Genomic DNA, 17,531 nt, shown 5'->3' with positions numbered 1-17,531 from the left:
CGTCAATTCCGTTAACAGATTTTTAACAGCAGGATAACATTGAGTCAAATTTAAAACGTTAGGGACTTAAATAGGACGATTCAAACGTTAGGGATAACTTTGAGACTTACTCCAAACGTTGGAGACAAAAACGATACTTTACTCTTAATATAAAAAAGACATAATTATAAAATTAAAAATAATATAAAAATTTAATTAAAAAAATTATAAAAACCTAATTAAAAATTTGATAAAATTATAGAAACTAACAAAATAATTAAATCTAAACTAACTTAGTTACATTATATCTATAGATCACTAGATCTAGTTATGATATCTGATTATTGAATTTACTTAATATTATTTCCTTTTTTTACACATTAAAATTTCATTTTAATAATATATCATATTATTCTCTAAAGTTTTCCAGTTTTAATAAACAAATACTTGTGACAAAACATTTAACAACTTGATAAAGACTACGTTACACGAATTAATTATTAAAGAAATTTTTTTATAAGAATAGATAATATTTGAGATAAAGAATAGAAGCTTTTCACTTCTACTGTCACAATCTTCAAACATATATGTTGTTGACAAACAATAATTGTAACATCTAATTCATTTTTAGTGGACGAAGAATAGAATATTAGTAATATACAGTAATTAAATAATTAATTATGCTTTCTTTACAATTTGTGTGGTCCATTCCACTTGCCACTTTCTTCGAGTTCACACATCGCGCGTCGGAAAAGGTTGCGTACATTTTACCGGATACCGGTTATTGCGTTCCGTATGTACCGTACTGTTAAGACAGCATCATAACCTCTGTTTTATTACTTTAATCACAAATTGCATTAACCGGCACGTGGCAGAGATCACACTTGGAAATCGGAATAATAGGTGGGGCCCAAATAGGAATTTTTAGCCCAATATGCTAATGAGATCCTTAGCCCATTAACCTCAGTGTCAGCAGAAAAAGAAAATCTCTATTGTTCCTGTGTGGAGTAACCGGCGTTAAGGTATAACTCGTTCTTGCCAATGAGCCTTGGTTTTAATGGCATTTTTCTCTCCTCTTTGTCTTAAAGTCTAGGGTTTAAATTCTAGAGAATGTATTTGAGAAAAAATATGATAAAATATGTGAAGAGTGTGTCGGTGTATTGTGTACCTAGGATTAGGGGTTGTCTAATCCACCGACCAAAAAAAAAGGTATAACTCGTTCTTCGATATTTGAACTTATTTCTCTTCAAATAAGATGAGATATACGTCGAATCTTCAAAGAAATGGTTATGGTGAACACGTACAAAGGTACTTCAACACTCAAGTTAAAAAAGATGTAGGAAGTAAGAGTAATATTAAGAGTGAATAACGTACCTTTGATTTGATTCAATGAGTCACTTAAATTTATAAAGTTATTGTGTTTAGGGAATTTATCAGTATTTTTGTAACTGTTTTAAGGAGTTTTGACTAATCAGGTAACTGCGTTTTTGCAACCAATTTGAATTTGTTTAGAGAGATTTGTAGAGAGATTCTTGCGATGATTTGAGGTTGGTTATTTGACTTTATTTAAATTCTGAGCCTATAGATTTCTTTTAAACCAAGTTATAACTAATGGATCATTTATAATTTTATTAAATTATATTATTTCTTTTTCTTTTGAAAGTATAAGAATTTAATTCAAATTTTTAATATATAAGAATCTATTTAGAAAGTGCCTTTCCGACCAAAAATGATGGTGCACTGTTCATGGTGGTTTTATATTATTATAATACCAAAATAGTGGATCTATGCGTCAATACTCAAAAGCTTGCAACCTGATTTGCCTTTTTTTCACTTTTGTTTCTTTTTCACTCATATTAGTGCTTCTTCCCTTGGCGTTTGGAGCTTTTGAATGCAGCTTTGAAATTGTTAAAAGCATAGTACAAGTATATATATCGTTCTTAGTCACTTGACAAATTGAGATGGATTAGTCAAATTCGTACTAATAAAATCTCGCCACACAAAAAAAAAAGTGTGACAAAATAGTTGCTATTTGCTTCAATATTAACAAAAAGTTAACAAATTATGGTTCTGCTAATATAAGTATAGCAATATATGCTACATATTTGTTTACCATAATGAAATTACATTGATATAAAAACTATACAAAAGTAAAGTTATATGTAACACCAAAGAGTGCTGACAGAACATGCAATTAGATAAAGGTAAAAAATTCAGGTGCAGTTAACTTCGAATAAAATTGATAGTCCAGAGCTATTAAATGACAATTTAGTCAAACCTGTCAAATCATTTAACGATTCTCCACTATCAACTTCACATGAAATTAACTGCACTTGAGTTTCTACCTTAGAAAACCTCCCCTAAAAACTTGGTATAAGGATCAAGATAGATCCTTACAATTTAATCAAAAAATGAGCAGAGTAAACTTGACAAAGCTTGTTCAGGTACTTTCAGCTTTCAAGCCAGTCTTGGATTGCATAGCGGAGAGCATGGTTAGGAACAAGATTGTGCATTACAAGCTTAGAATTTGTCACCGGCGAAGTGTCGCGGCCGCTGTCCAGCCATCCTCGTATGGCCTCGGCTTCATAAGTATGACCATCTGCTGCCATGTGAGGATCTCGCATGACTTCCTGTGAAGTAGAAACAATGATTAATGAGGGAGAGATTTCTTAGACAAATGTTCTTTATCTAAAGCTCTATGATTCACATATATATCAAACTAATTACAACAAATAAAGAGATCCAAAAATATCATTTCTAAAGTGTTTATTTTAAGATGCATAAACTAAAAAGGTAAAAACTCACGTGTAGTTGTCAATTTAGTCAAACATGTCAAATCATCTAACAGTTCTTAGCTATCAACTTCACCTGAAAACAACTGCACGTGAGGTTCTACCAACTAAAAAATGATGGAAAGAAAAAGTTACCTTGAAAATTGGACAAATGAAATAAGGAGGGGGTTGGCAAAGCTCTTGAGAACCAAGTCCTAATGTGTTTTCTCCACTCAAAGAAGCCTTCATAGGTTCAAGTATTCTCCATACTTCCAGATGAAGATCCGGCCGGTTCCTTCGCTCCATTTCGCAACACCTCAAAGCCAAGCGAGCAAGCTTTTCGGCCAGTGCTAATGGCCAGTCTCCGGCCAAGGGATCCAAGAGAGAATTCAACTTTCCAGCAACTAAAGCAGATTCAACTACCTTTGCTATTCCCACAGCTGGTTTACCAGTCAACAGTTTTAGTAATATGATTCCAAAAGAATAAACATCTGACTTTGGTGTAAGTTCCCCTGAAGCAAAGAATTCAGGGTCCATATATGCAAAAGTTCCCTTTGGATCAGTTATCCAAAACTGTGTAGTAGAATCCTCGCGACACGATAGTAATCTTGAGATTCCAAAGTCACTTAGCTTGCTAACAAGGTTAGCATCAAGGAGAATGTTGGCTGGTTTTAAATCACCATGAACTATGCTGTGAGGTTTATTAGAATGGAGACACACTAGAGTAGAGCACACTTCTGCAGCAATGCGAATTCTAGTTTGCCATGATAATGGAGGTGTGTTATCCTCGCAGCTGAGACGATCTTCTAGGCTTCCATTGGATAAATACTCATAGACAAGAGTCCAAGATTCTGGGCAGGTTCCTATTAGTGTGATCAGATTGGGATGCCTTAACTTGCTTAGTACCTCAACCTGAAACAAACCCAGAAGTATGGTCAATATATTCTTGTTTCACTATTAAATTTGTTTAGTTGCTAGGCATACAACAATTTAAGCATTTCAATTTAGTTGGCTACTCGCACGAAGATGACTATCAGCTTTACATGAAGACAGCTGCACGTGAGTTTTCACTTTGAAAATATCACAAAAAAAGTGAGCTATCCTACCTCCTGTTGAAACTCTTTAGGTCCTTGCTTGCTGTCAGGGCTTAACATTTTCACAGCTACCTCGGTTTGGCGAAGGATACCTTTATATATACTTCCATATCCACCTTCTCCAATCTTTTGGGATGGACTGAAGTTATTGGTAGCTTCTTTAATCTCAGCAAAAGAAAATTCTGAGAAGAGTTGAAATACATGTGAGGTTGAGGCCTCTCCTTGTTTTTCTCTCCTCAACTCCTCAGCTTCTTTCAAGGCATTATCGCGCTGTGTTTGCAAATCCTCGCGCTCTTGCTTGTACTTTTCTAATGTGTCCATAGCAGATTTGTTCTTCTGATCTAACTCCTCTAACATAAGTTGAGTTGATGCAATTTTACTTTCTAGCAATGAATTCTTGTGCAAGGCATGTTGGAGTTCTTCATTAAGCTTCTCTCTTTGGCTTTTCATGCAATCTATTTCTTCCTTTTCTCTTTTTATTGCTTCCTCTAATTCTTTCCTCAATTTCACCTCCTTTTCATACTTCATTTCAGCTGCTTTAGCCTGTCAAAAGGTGTTTCAAGCATCGATCGCGATTAGATAGAGAATCAAACTGCAATTTTAGCACACTAGATATAATAATTTAATTGCTGCACATTTTACAGATTGCATAATGAATAAGAAGCACTCAAAAGAGGGAAGTTACCCTGCGAATCGCTTCAATGGCATTCCTTTCAGCATTCCCACGCCTAATACTCTCTTGATAAGCATCCTGCCTTGCATTCTCAGCTTCAGCCATGGCCTGTTGGAGTTGATCATAGAGAGTCTCATCCATTTCACTATCCTGCTAGCAAACCATAAAGAAAAAATTCAAAACATCAGCCTAAAGCTCAAACAATCATACATTACAGAATCTATTCGTTGATGCGAATTAGCTGGAAAGCGAAAAACATTCTTCATCAATTGAAAAGAAGTTTAAGAGAAACATGAACATATCCAACAGCAATCACAAAAACTGTGAGAGATAAAAGTATTTGTATACCAGCCTGCTAGGAGATGCTTGAATCGCATTAGGACTACTCGAATTCAAGGCTGATGCATTCTCACTTGGCTCACTAATGAAATTAACAGAACTTCTTGATGAAACCAAAGGACTTGCTGGCCTAGACAGTACATCTGAGCCATTAGAAGTTCCTTCTCTACCAAACCTGTTTGGTTGCATGAGAAACCTGATTGGAGAAGCAAGTGACATTCTCCCTCCATTTCTTTCATTAACAGATCTTACTCGGCGATATAATTGTTGTCCAAGTGAAGGCGAACGGCTAGGCGTTTGAGGTGCCAAAGGAGACCTGACCTCTACATTACCTCCATCCAAACTGAGATTCCTGAGTTGATGAGTTGCTTACATCAGTACCAAGATAATCAAATCCATAAACAAGCTTTTTGAGATGAGTAAATATTAAGCATAGTGTTCAAATCAAAACTGCATTCCTTATACCTTGTGTATATGAGGTATCCTTTGCAGATGAACTGTATATGACAATAAGCAGGAGCATTTTCTCTCACATAAATGGCTTTCCTAGACCTGAGCTCTGTCATTCTCCTGCAAGTTGAGGTTAATCAAAAGTTCAAAACATTAATATCAACTTATTGAGATTGGAGAATACTACAAGTAATCTTCTTCTTACCTAGAATGGTACTTATCAGAAGCTGCTCCCATCACAAGCTTCTTGATATTATGCTTGCAGATAAGTTCTACAATCCCTTTTTCAATGCAATCCTTATCAACAATATGCAGTTTCTCTGCCTCTACCTGTATCATAATTAGCCAAAGATCAAAGAGTTTCACAAACCATACTACCTATGCAATGAGAGAAATTTGAAAATACTTACCCCCATTCTTCTGCAGATAAGAAGATAGTCATTCAGAATATTACGCATGCCTTGCTCTTCATTTTCTCGATGTTCTTGAACTCGATGCTCTCCGGCTGCACTTTCTGGAAAATTAGCACCCACTAGAGACAAACATATTGTTAAGTTAAACACCATTTTCATTTCTCAACAACAATATAACAAAATGAGGAGGTTAAGGAAAACAAATCAAAGAAAAGGATCAAGAAATTGGATGATACAAATGTTGTAAACTTTTACTTATGGGGATTGTAGCTGCTGGCACATGAACATAAAGGATGCAAATCCTCTTTCCTCCAGAATTCTGTATTGCCCAAATCAGATTCAACCTGCTATCTTTCACATCTTTTGCCACAGCAACATGGATAATGTCATCAACCACATTTGGACTAGATGCCTCTGCAGCTTCTCTCAGGCCACTCATGATCAATGGAACCTCGCTTCCGCGAAGAGGCGTGGTGGGATAGACCTGGTGTGGAGTTGTAGCCATAGCAGGACTCATAGGACTCACCACAGCCATGCTTGTAGACTCTCTTAAAAGGCCTTTTCTCCCAAGGAAAAAAAAACTCAACTTTCTGTTCCAAAAATTTGGAATTCTCTCCCTATTACACCCTCCATCTCAATAAACCCTGAAACTTAGTCATCAAAATCTCTCAAACCCACCAAAAATGATCTCTCTGGAACACAGAAAAATCAAAATTGCTTTACTCTCTCCTAAACAAAGTAATCCAAACTCCACTGCTTGAATAGAATTCCCACTCAAGAAGAGATACTAAAAACAATAAGACTGTAAAATCTGCATCTTTATATATCTACAACATGCACATAATAGGGACACAAAACTCTGTGTTTGTCCTGCTCCCATGTTTCATGAAATTCTTCATATATAGGAACAAAAAGTGCGTGAAAAGGTGAATCCTTTTCATCAGCAAGTCATTGGAAAAGGTAAAGGGTACTCTCTCTCAGCCTCTCCTAGAGCTAGAAGAACCAACATGAAAATGACATATAATGATAAAAAGTTGGGAAATCTTCATTGGAAGTTGGACCATAGACACCAATCATAGTAATATAATAATGTATGTATTATGCTAAAAAAGATTATCCTTGTTTTGAGGGATGCAACAAAGTAAAGACGACAATGCTTATTATATATAAAAAAATAAGTAAAGAAATGTGAAAAAAGGAAAGGAATGGAAACTAGGTAGTTGTATGAAGACATGAACAGTTCAAGTAACTTGTGGACCAGTTTTGTCTTCACTTCATTGTCTCTTCTATGTTGTTGCACCCTTTGCCTCTCTTACAGGTTACAGCTGCACACAGGAAGTTTCACAGAAAGAGTGTGGACCCCAAGATTTATCTTTGGAACTTAAATAAAAATACAATGTAAAAACTGGCTAAAAAATTTGGATATAGAAGTAAGATGAGTGTTATATCTTAATATGGTAATTTTTGGTGTTTTTTAAAACTATGGGAGTTACTAAAAAATTAAAAAAATTTGGAGTACACAAATGGGAGACGGTCCGATTTCTGTATCTCTTAAAAATCGGACGATCCGATTTGTATTCCGTAAATTAAATCATCCCGCATTTTAGGAAAATATCACAGTAGATTACAATTAAAAAAGCACCATTGTTAATCCAATATTAAAAATAAAAATGTATGTAGAAACTAGAAAGTTTACCAACTCAATTGGTCAAGTAGAATTTTTGTGAGATATATTTTCAAAATTATCAAACTGAACTAGAAGTCAATTTATTGTACAAAATTTTGTGACAGAAGTCTTGCAAGTTTGAAGTATTTTTGTTTTTTGTTCAAAAGCTCTGGAAGTATTCTTTGAATATCCTTTTCTTAACCTTGATTTTTTCATGACAGTTGTCAGAACTCAAATTTAAGATCAGATATTTTGAGGAAGAAATACTTACAACATTTAAGGTTAGTGAACAGAAAGTGAGGACAATGAGACAACTTAATATTATTTCTACGGTGAGAGTCAGAGAGTGGTCATCACTCTTGTGACTTTGGTTTAATTTTTAGTGAAAACTCAGATGCAATCGATTTAAAATGAAGTTGATAGTTGAGAGTCGTTAAATAAAAAATGTAGCTAATCAGTCAAATTATCTAACTGCTATCAGTTATCAACTTCACATGAAGTTAACTATACATGAGTTTCCACCTTAATTTTTTGACATTATTAGAGAAGCTCCGAAGTTGTCGCTCACTCTATTTTGGCTTCTATCTTTCGGATTTTCATAGGAACCCTTTCACACGATGTCTTATAGGAAACTCCAACGTTAAAGCAAAGACTTATTCAAATACAATGATAAGGAAAAAATAGTATTATGATTCATTATCAGTTGTTATGGTGAGAGAGACCAAAACTATATAAATCTATCGATACAGCGGGACATACGTTATATTACCTAGTTATAGAGATGATTTGGAGTTTCAATGATTGTATTTTGAAACATTTAATCAGTTATAAAGATGGCTTCTTAGTTCCTAATACATAATTACATATGTTGTGAGATTTGCTAATTTATAGTTGTAATCACGTAACATCGTCATTGCAATAAAAATAACTATTTTTTCTATTAATAGCATAAATAATTACTAAACAAAATAAATATGAATAGACAATTGTGTAAAATATTTTAATACGTAAATATATCAAAATTAGAATCACAGAGATGGGTATCTGTATTTGAAAAAGAGTTATTAATAATTAATGAAATTTGACTATATAGACATTTTTATTGTATAATAATGCACGTTTAATTATGATAAATATGCTGGCAATGATGAAGACAAGATTGCAAAAATCTACGTTTTGTGGGCCTTTATTATACATGCATGGAAACTGCAGGTAGAGAGGTACATGACCATATAAATAGAAGTAATGAAGTATGAGTATGACCCTCTCTTAGAAAGGGTATTAGTCTACTAGATCCTTATCCATATTAGAATATTCTTTGGAATATGATCATATGAATCTTCAGCCACATAACACCTCTCTGAATTTTCCTCCTCAGCTTTGGAGCTAATAAATGTTGTGATTTGGGAAGAAAGAACACAAACTGGCCTCTCAGAGATTCTTTCCTCTCTTCTGTTGGAGGAAGAAATTCAACCATACATACAATGACACAAAATATGTCACTAATTAGTTATATATATATATATATATATATATATAGAATTATAACCTAATGATATGGGTATCCAATTCAACCTAACTCATTTAGATAGGAATTGATAATCTAATTTAAATTAGGTCGAATTGAGAATAAAATGAGTTGAGTTATGCTTAAGATTGATATAAATTTAAGTTTAACTCTATCCGATTTACATGTTCTTTTGATATATTATAATATATAATTAAAAATTATTATATATGTATAACGAGGATGATAGATATCAAATTCATATATATATATATATATATATATATATATATATATTGTAATTTTAACTTAAATTTTATTATAATTTAGTTTTTTTTTAATTTTAATATAAAATTAATTTTATATTTTCTATTTTATTAATATATTTATGAAATATAGAATGATTAAATATTGTATTTAATTGAAAAAAAGAAATTAATTTGTTGGAGATAGAGTTGGGCGTAGAGTTTAAGGGTGCGATTATAATGAAAGTTGAGAGATTATAGAGTTAAATTTTATAGAAAATTTAAATCCGAAAATAAAATTAGTGTAGAATTCAAATTTTACTGTATCCTATTTGTTACTAGGCCTAATTGGACCTAAGTCATGTTTCTATTTGGATGGTATCATTGGGCTAAATGTGTGTTGGGCCATGACAATATAATTTTCTTATTTTCCTGAATTATTTTCTGGGTTGTCTCCTTGTAGCCCATCATGGGATTGTCCAAAAAAAAAAAAACCTTCTTGCAAACCAAAAAAAAAAAGAAATTTATATGAAACATCTTACTTTTTTGGAATTTAAAATTGTTTTACCTCAACTCTAACTAATTAATGTTCAAAAAATTATTAGATATTTTTGGATTGTTGTTTATTATCTTCATAATTAATAAGTCATTTTAGATAAAATATTTAAATGTTAACAACCCCGAAATCCAACGTGCATGATATAAATACTCATTTCCCGCCAATCTTCTCATTTTGCGAGCTGCTTTCTACTGCTACTGCAAGCTGCAACTCATCATTCCTCTCTCTTCTCCAAATCGCAAAAAGCCTTACAACGATTACCGATTCGCAATCGCAACATCCAAACGCTTCTGCAGATCCAGATCGAGAGGATGAGAAGAAGGATAAGCATAAACAAGGTCTCCGATCTGTCCTCCATTCCCGTCTTTCCTCCTCCTCCAATCCTTCACAACTCAAGGTTTCTTCAGCTTCAATCCTTTCGTCATTTCACGCACTTAGCATTCTCCTCTCTTTTTTTTGTTTACGATTACGATTTGGTTTACTCTCACACATGTTCAACTAGTTCATTCATTTATTTATCCGATTATTTTGTTGCTGAGAAAATTTTCTTATTAACTGCTACATTAAGGATTTTTCTGTGTTTATCATTTTGTTGATTTTCTGATTGCTTCCTAAATTGCGATTCGTGTTAGTGCTTATATATACAATGACTTCGTTTATGGTTTAACTACTTAGCTTCAGTTCTGCTGAGAAAATTCAGATAGCATTGTAGATTTGAAGGTCATTCAGCCAGTTGTACGTTTGATTCTGTTTTTTGGCTGAAATTTTGATTTCGTTGCAGATCCTGTTATCAATTACCTCTAAATCTCTGTTTGGATTCTCCGAACAGCCATCAGATCTTGAAACTTAGCTGAAATGTCTTATACTTCAATTATCTCTTCTTTTCATTTGTTGAAAAAAAATCACATAAAATTGTAGATTTAGACCTCTTTTTCTTTTGTGTCGCTGAACTCAAGCCTGAGTTACTTTCTATTAATTATTTATAATGATCTGTTTGAATTCCTCTGAAAAGTTATAGGATCTATAAACCTGGTTAAAATGACTTATATACTACATTTAGCCCTTTATTTGTTGAGGAAATTTGATATTAAATTGTTGGTGGAACTGATGTTATTCCAATTTTTGTTTGATTCATTGATTGAAGACTTTTTTCCCCCTTTCTTTGTTGAGTTTCTGACTCAGTGGCATTTCCTACATTCAATTTTCTTTATCGCTCTGTTTGGATCCTCTGATCAAATGTGGATGTATAATTCCTAGTTAAGAGTAAAATGGCTTGTACTTGAAGGCTTTACTATAAGTGATTTTAGGACTGAGAAGAACCCAAAATTCTCATGCTTATCTGACGTTTTGAGTTTGCTGTGTCTGAATCTGACTAAGTACTAAGAACCAGTACTAAGAAGGTTCATCAGTGTTGATAATTTTGTGGAACCAGTAGTGATACGGTTCAACAGTGTTGATAATTTCTTGTGGCTTTTGCTTATTTGTTGTGCAATAAAAAAAAGATGAAAAATTTGTAGGGCTAGGAGACCAAACACTGTGCCAAGTGGTGTGCAAGCGTCACAGCAATCTCAGCTATCATTTTCTCAGGGACTCTCATCTCAGCCTGGAATGTTGTCTCACTTCTCCCAAAACTCTCTTGACGAGGCTGTGACGAATTATCAGGTTGACTATTGCAACCTTAGATTATGCAGGATTTCCAATTTCTCATAAAGAATGTCATTTTCCAGTTACACAAGTTAGCTAAAGTTGGTAACCCCCCCCCCCCCTCCCCTCACAAAAACAAATAAACTTGACTGTAAAAATTACTCTATAGACATAAATATATGCAATGCCTGATACTGTTTCTGCGTCTATTATGTACTTTTCATCCTTCTAGAGAGTTGGTTCTCAAGAGCAGGAGAACTCTTTGAGGAATATTTCTAGCTTCCCCCATCTTACATATTCACGAGAAGAGAGTCAAACACTGAACTCAAAATCTTCATCCAATCTGAAGGTCAAACAGAATCCTCCAGAGCATAGAAGTAAGGGTATTAGTTCATAGTAGTGTGAGATTTGTTTCAAAAGCTTTTACGGTTACACCTTTTAGCTTTCACATTTGACATATATAAGTAGGTTGTAGTTTGATGTTATCTTTTACATGTGCATGTGCATGTGAATTAAGCTGATAAATATACTGTTTGTGCTGCAGGTCAATTAAACGATGGACTTGAACACCGAATTGGCATGATGGAAACTTCATTGAGGAGGTTTGCAATGATCTTGGATTCTGTTCAGTGCGACGTAATGCAAATAAACAAAGAAACAAAGGAAGTTACCCTAGAGAGTAAGTGATTCATATTCAAATGCATTGAAAATATTTTGTAACAGCTTTTTGGGAATTGTATTCACGGAAGGTTGTTATTTTATGACATAGCATATTATTTTAACTATGCATTTTCAATTCAGTGGGATGCATAAAGCAGAAGTTGATTGCTCAGGATAACTCACTCCAATTAATAGTAAGAATCTGATTTAGATCGTGACTTGCCTGATTTTAAACATCAGTGGATATCAAAGTTTAGCAGACTGACTGTGATTTAAATCAGACCAACGGACAAGAAGAAACTAAGGCAAGAATTGAAGAGAGCTTGAAATCTTTATTGGAACGAATGAGCAAGGGTACTACAGACCAAGAGAAGTTACAGGAAGTATATTCGGTTGTTTCAACCTTGCCTCAGCTAATTGAAGCTTCTCTCCGAAGTCTACAAATTGATCTCCATAACTCCGCCACTGAAATGCAGGCATGTATGATATGGCAATGACCAAATAATAATGACTATCCATGCAAGCATATTATTAAATTTTTAGCATTTTGGTCAATGTTAGTTACAGATATTTATTTCTAAAGTGTAATGTGTCCTTAAATTAAACCCTCAGTTGGAAACCCTTTTGACATTTTTTTTTAAAAATATAATGCCAATGGCGCCATCCCATGTTCATAAGCTTTTTGACTCTAATAATAAAATGAAGTCCCCGTGATGGTTGTCAACCAAATGCTGCCTTTACAAATGATTTTTATTTGGAGAAAACGGTTAGTCTGTTGCAGTTCCTGTTATAGGTTCTGACTTCTGAGTTTGTTGTGAATCCGGTAGACAGTTATGGATTGATTTTTACAGCTGTAGAGTAGTTACTAACTTACTAGTTCGTTACGAAGCTGTTGTGATTCCACTCATCCGAGCTTTATAACTCTCATTTCAGTAGAAACTTTCTGGGTATTTTCCATTCGTCTATTTTCTTTGACTTTCTCTTTCCCCTGCATTTTCCTTCATCTCCTCTCCTCTGCTCAGAATCTTTCACGGAATCTTGAGCTTCTTTCCATGGCCAATCCTTCCCCCGCTGCATCTCCGTCCACTGCGTACTCAAATCTTGTCATTTCTTCTCACCCGATTTCATTGAAACTCAACAAGGAGAACTATCTTCTTTGGAAACAGCAAGTGTTGCCTGCGATTCGTGGCCATAATATGCAGCAACACATTGCTAGCGATTCCCAACTTCCACCGAAGTTCATGTCTCAAGAAGACGAAGTTCGTGGTATTCTGAATCCTGAATTTCTTGTATGGCAACAAAAGGACCAGCTCCTGCTAACATGGCTTCTATCGTCAATATCTGAGCCAATGCTTGTGCATTTTTTTAGCTGCAATCAATCAAAGCAGCTGTGGGATGAAATCCACCATTTTTTTTATTCCCGGGCTGGAGCAAGAGCTCATCAGTATCTTTCAGAGTTGCGGGACATCAAAAAGGGTTCTCGCACAGTGAGCGAGTACCTTCTCGACATCAAATCCCTGGTGGCCGCATTAGCCTTCGCCAAAAGACCGATCACGACCGAAGAACACATCAAAATTATCTTGAACGGGCTTCCTCGAGAGTATAATAATTTTGTCCTCTTAGTAACGACTGCCGATAACCAATTCAGTGGATTGACTATACCTAAACTCGAATCACTTCTGCTTATCCTCGAAGCATGGTTCGATGAGCGTCACAAGGATAACGCCAATGATGCATTTTCAGGTAATGTTGCACTTAACCAGTCTTTTCGGCAACCACGCTCTTTTAATCCTTCCATGAATCCACCTGATTTGCATGCTGCTGGCTTTGCTTGTTCTGGTGGGTATCAAGCACCAGTAGCTCCTGCTCATGGAGGCAGAATTGGAAATTCTGGACCTCAAGACTGTAGTGGCGGACAATTTGGTGGGTCTAGAGTTGTTATCTGTCAAGTATGTGGCAGGCATGGTCATGAGGCTGCCGCATGCGATCGTGGTTATGATCTAATCTTTCAACCTTCACGTACATATCAGCAATTCGGTCTCCAACACCCTGGTGGTTACATGGCTCCTCTTCCACTCTCACAGCGTCAATTTCTGTCAGAAGTTCACCCTACAGCCTATCCCTCTTCATATGCATACCCTCAATATTATTGAACGGGAGACCTTGACCATCGCCCATCTGCAATGGCTCATTAAGGCACAACTAGGTCACACGGGTTGTGCAACTTCTCACAATTTTCCGCTGCCACATCTAAAGATTCAGCTTTCTTCTAGTTTTAGTACTGGTTGGAGTTCTGTGAAATGAATATTCATACTAGTTTTTGGACCTAGTCCTGATTCTGTAAATAATTTGGTCCTGTAGATATGATGGATACTGGAAAACATAGTTATACTTTGTGGAATAATAGACTATGCCATCCCTATTCTCCAGTTGTTAAACGTGTCCTGCAGTCCCGTAACATTTCTGTTTCATTTAATTGCCATAATATTGAATTCTACATGTCATTATCACTTTATAAGTATCGCAACTCAACTTTCTTATAGTGTTATATAATTTTCCTTATACCAGACTGTCAATTGTATATTGTTTCCCATTTGGGAGTTTTTGGGTTTTGCATGCTAACCTCTAAAATTCCTTTCATTTGTTTTCTGTCACGGCCTCATCTCGCTTGCATGTTCTTTCATTTTTCTCACCTCTACTCTGAAACTTTCACTTATGAGCAGGAAATCTCTCGTACTATTAGAAATCTTAACGACAAGGATCTGATACAGTCTAATCAATCTTCAAAGGTGCTTTATGAACTCAACAGAATTTCTTGATAGTTCCTATGGTAAAAAGAAGATTATTTTGTACCTTTTTCTGGAAAAAAATCCTACTGTGAAGGGATTACCTTGCTCTTGTTTTTTTTTTTTTTTTCCTGGTCCCTCTGTGAGCAGCATAGTTTCAGGGGGAAAAAATCTGATATATTCTAGCTGGCAGAATATTTGCAGTCAGTTTGCCAGACCAGAAATGCATCAGCCTCCTGCTAAGTAAGCACAACTCTTGCCTATAACTATAATAGTATAACACCAATGTGTCTTCCCAATCAGGAAGTTCCATACCTTTATTTATATTAGTTAATGAAAGCCTTTGTTAAGCTTTGCTTACAGGAACATGTATGCTTTTCAGTTTTCACAACAAATGTGAAGAGATTTGAATCATGAATGTTATTACTGTTATTTATCCACTTTTACATATTAGCTGATAAATGTCTGTGTTTATTCAGGTGTTATGATTCTTTTATACTATTTTTCTTTTCGATTTTCCACATATCATTAATGCTTTTATTTGCTGCTGGTAATTCTGCACTTTGAAAATGCTTTTGTTGTGAACGCTCAGAAGATTTTTCATGACTTCAGTAAAGGTATTATGAGCTTAGAAGATACTGTAGCTCCAGGGGTAGAAATGGGAGGTTTGAAGACAGTAAAACAAGTGAAAGTCACCTTTTCAGACAGAATGTCCAAGAACTACAAGCAAAAGGAACCATCCATTAATGAGGTATCTTCAAAATTTGTCTATCATCCCAATCATGGTTTCTTGATCAGAGAAAGCTGCGCACTTTCTAACTCAAATTAGTTTTGGTAGTCTTGCTTCCTGCACTTGACTGTGACAGCTTTCACTTCATTTTCATTCAAAATGTTTCTCCTAATTAATTTGAGAAATCTTATATATGATTTATGAATTTTTTCCATGGTTGAATGACAGTGTGTAAGGGGTGGAAGAGACAGTCCAATTGTCATTGAATCTGATGAAGAGTTTGAGGAAGGTTTCTCCTGCTTGGCTGAAGAAAAGGAAGGTACTTGGCAAAAATAATAATGAAATCTTTTATATCCTAGTATCAGACATTAAAAGTTAGTTATTCTATTAATAGTTAGTTGAGTAGGTTACCATATTGTTTGGTTTCTAATGTATATAACTGTAGCTAATGCATTGAGCAAAAAGAATGTCTTAGCTGACATCAACACAGAAGGAACAAAAAGGGAAATCACTAACAGAAAGTTAGTTACTAGTGAGGGTCAAGCAGCAGTTAGCCAAGAGAATGAGGGTGTGAGGAGAAGCACACGAGTGAGGAAGCCCAATACAAAATTGGAGGAGTATGTGCTAGGCCCTCGTCCTCGGCCAATTGGTACAATCTTCCCTCTGTTTATCTTGTTTAAATTTTCCCTCTGACTAATAATTCTTTTTCCCTGAGCTTTTCTTTTCTTGCCGAGATACTGGGAGTGTATTTGGTAAGTTTCTTAGAACAAATAATGAAATAATACAAACACTGAACCAATAGAGAGAAGCGTTTTTTTGTCCTTGTCCTAATTGTTATCAACTTTTTAGTAAACTGAAAATTGGACATTTTGTTTTTTTGTCTCCTTTTCCATATAAGTTTGTGGCTCCCAATGTTGGCATTTATGTCCTAGGACAGTTACCTTTCCAATAGGCCCTTGATGCTATGGATGATTGTTGAATTTTCACCACACTTGCCTCATTTGCCTATTTCATTTATCTCATACTTATACAATTTATTTATTGAGCAATATTACATTGTATTGAGACTATTTGAGGACATTTCCTCTGTTAATTTGTTAATTTCATTCCTTCACCTGTTTTACTCACTTCAATATAAGTTATTAAACATTATTTTTCCATTCACGAAATTCTTTCCTAGTGTTAATATGATTTCTATCAAAATTCTGGCAATACTTTTCTGAATCCTCAGTTTAGTAATAATAGTAATACAATATAGAATCGTTATTTTAATAGAAACAATAACTGCACTAAAGATGTGTTTCCTGGAAATGGAGCAGACCTATTTGCTAATTTGACCAAAGAAGAACAAGAAGAAACCCAGCGAATTTTGGAGAAAGCAAGGAGGCGCAAGAGAAGGTCTCTTATGCTGTAATCATCAACTGAAAGTAAATTTTTCTTTCTACTCTTATTTTTTCAGTTACATAATATGTCTGCCAACTGCCAAGGTTTAAATATCAAAAGTCCATAGTTTACAAGTTCATTTATTCTTTCAAGTGCTGCTTTAATATTTAAGAATGTGAATGCCATTTCTGCAGGCAAGACTTTTGCTTTAAGATGTGGAAGGAAACTCCCATATACATATACCATTTCTTGTTTCTTCTATTTAGCTCACAAGAGGTTCGGATTTTATGAATCCTTAACTAGCTTTAGCTTCATTATTCCATAGCTTAACGCAGAGCAAACAAATTACTAATCATTAAGCTTATTACGAACCTCATATGCTTCATGTCTCGCATGTCAAACCAAAAGCATTAGCCATTAAGGTGACCCTTTTTTCTTGGGTCAACAAAGCTAGGTGATCTAGTTTATCATGTAGTGTGCCTTATGCCTATGTAACATGTTTCATCAATCATTAAGTTCTTGCTTTTTTTTTTTGGGAATTAAGTTCTCGCTTTTGATAAAGTCGGATAATGTCGACATGGCTTTTTTTGTAAAAGAAATGTCAACATGCTTTTTTTTTAGTTTTAGGAATT

General features: G+C 34.7%; 2 protein-coding genes across 8 annotated transcripts; one reads left to right on the top strand and one right to left on the bottom strand.

Moving 5' to 3' along the window:
* Positions 1-1,942: 1,942 nt before the first annotated feature.
* Positions 1,943-7,604, bottom strand: LOC107621436 (U-box domain-containing protein 33). Of its 7 annotated transcripts, none has more exons than XM_088504508.1 (10): positions 7,404-7,604; positions 5,975-7,124; positions 5,713-5,811; positions 5,512-5,632; positions 5,322-5,426; positions 4,866-5,208; positions 4,530-4,667; positions 3,857-4,387; positions 2,907-3,662; positions 1,943-2,609 (listed from the first exon to the last, which is right to left on the bottom strand). In XM_088504508.1, exons 2-10 carry the CDS (start codon positions 6,252-6,254, stop codon positions 2,430-2,432), a joined length of 2,553 nt encoding a protein of 850 aa, XP_088360634.1. In that variant the 5' UTR covers positions 6,255-7,124; positions 7,404-7,604; the 3' UTR covers positions 1,943-2,429. The 7 variants fall into 7 exon arrangements, with proteins under 7 accessions (XP_088360634.1, XP_088360632.1, XP_088360633.1 ...); XM_088504506.1 differs by having other exon boundaries at positions 5,713-5,838; positions 7,404-7,555; XM_021114582.2 differs by lacking the exon at positions 7,404-7,604 and adding an exon at positions 2,785-2,847 and having other exon boundaries at positions 2,472-2,609; positions 4,530-4,670; positions 5,512-5,636; positions 5,717-5,838; positions 5,975-6,387.
* A 2,297-nt stretch (positions 7,605-9,901) lies between these two features.
* Positions 9,902-16,930, top strand: LOC110268429 (putative recombination initiation defects 3). Its single transcript, XM_088504770.1, has 11 exons — positions 9,902-10,083; positions 11,216-11,358; positions 11,573-11,723; positions 11,885-12,019; positions 12,142-12,194; positions 12,282-12,476; positions 14,724-14,789; positions 15,379-15,537; positions 15,745-15,835; positions 15,962-16,165; positions 16,836-16,930. The coding sequence occupies exons 1-11, from the start codon at positions 10,008-10,010 to the stop codon at positions 16,928-16,930; spliced, it is 1,368 nt and encodes a 455-aa protein (XP_088360896.1). The 5' UTR covers positions 9,902-10,007.
* Positions 16,931-17,531: the final 601 nt, after the last annotated feature.

The sequence above is a fragment of the Arachis ipaensis genome, chromosome B2, assembly GCF_059453495.1.
Source record: "Arachis ipaensis isolate K30076 ecotype BB chromosome B2, ASM5945349v1, whole genome shotgun sequence".
NCBI lineage: Eukaryota > Viridiplantae > Streptophyta > Magnoliopsida > Fabales > Fabaceae > Arachis > Arachis ipaensis.
This window is presented reverse-complemented; position numbering and strand designations above follow the sequence as displayed.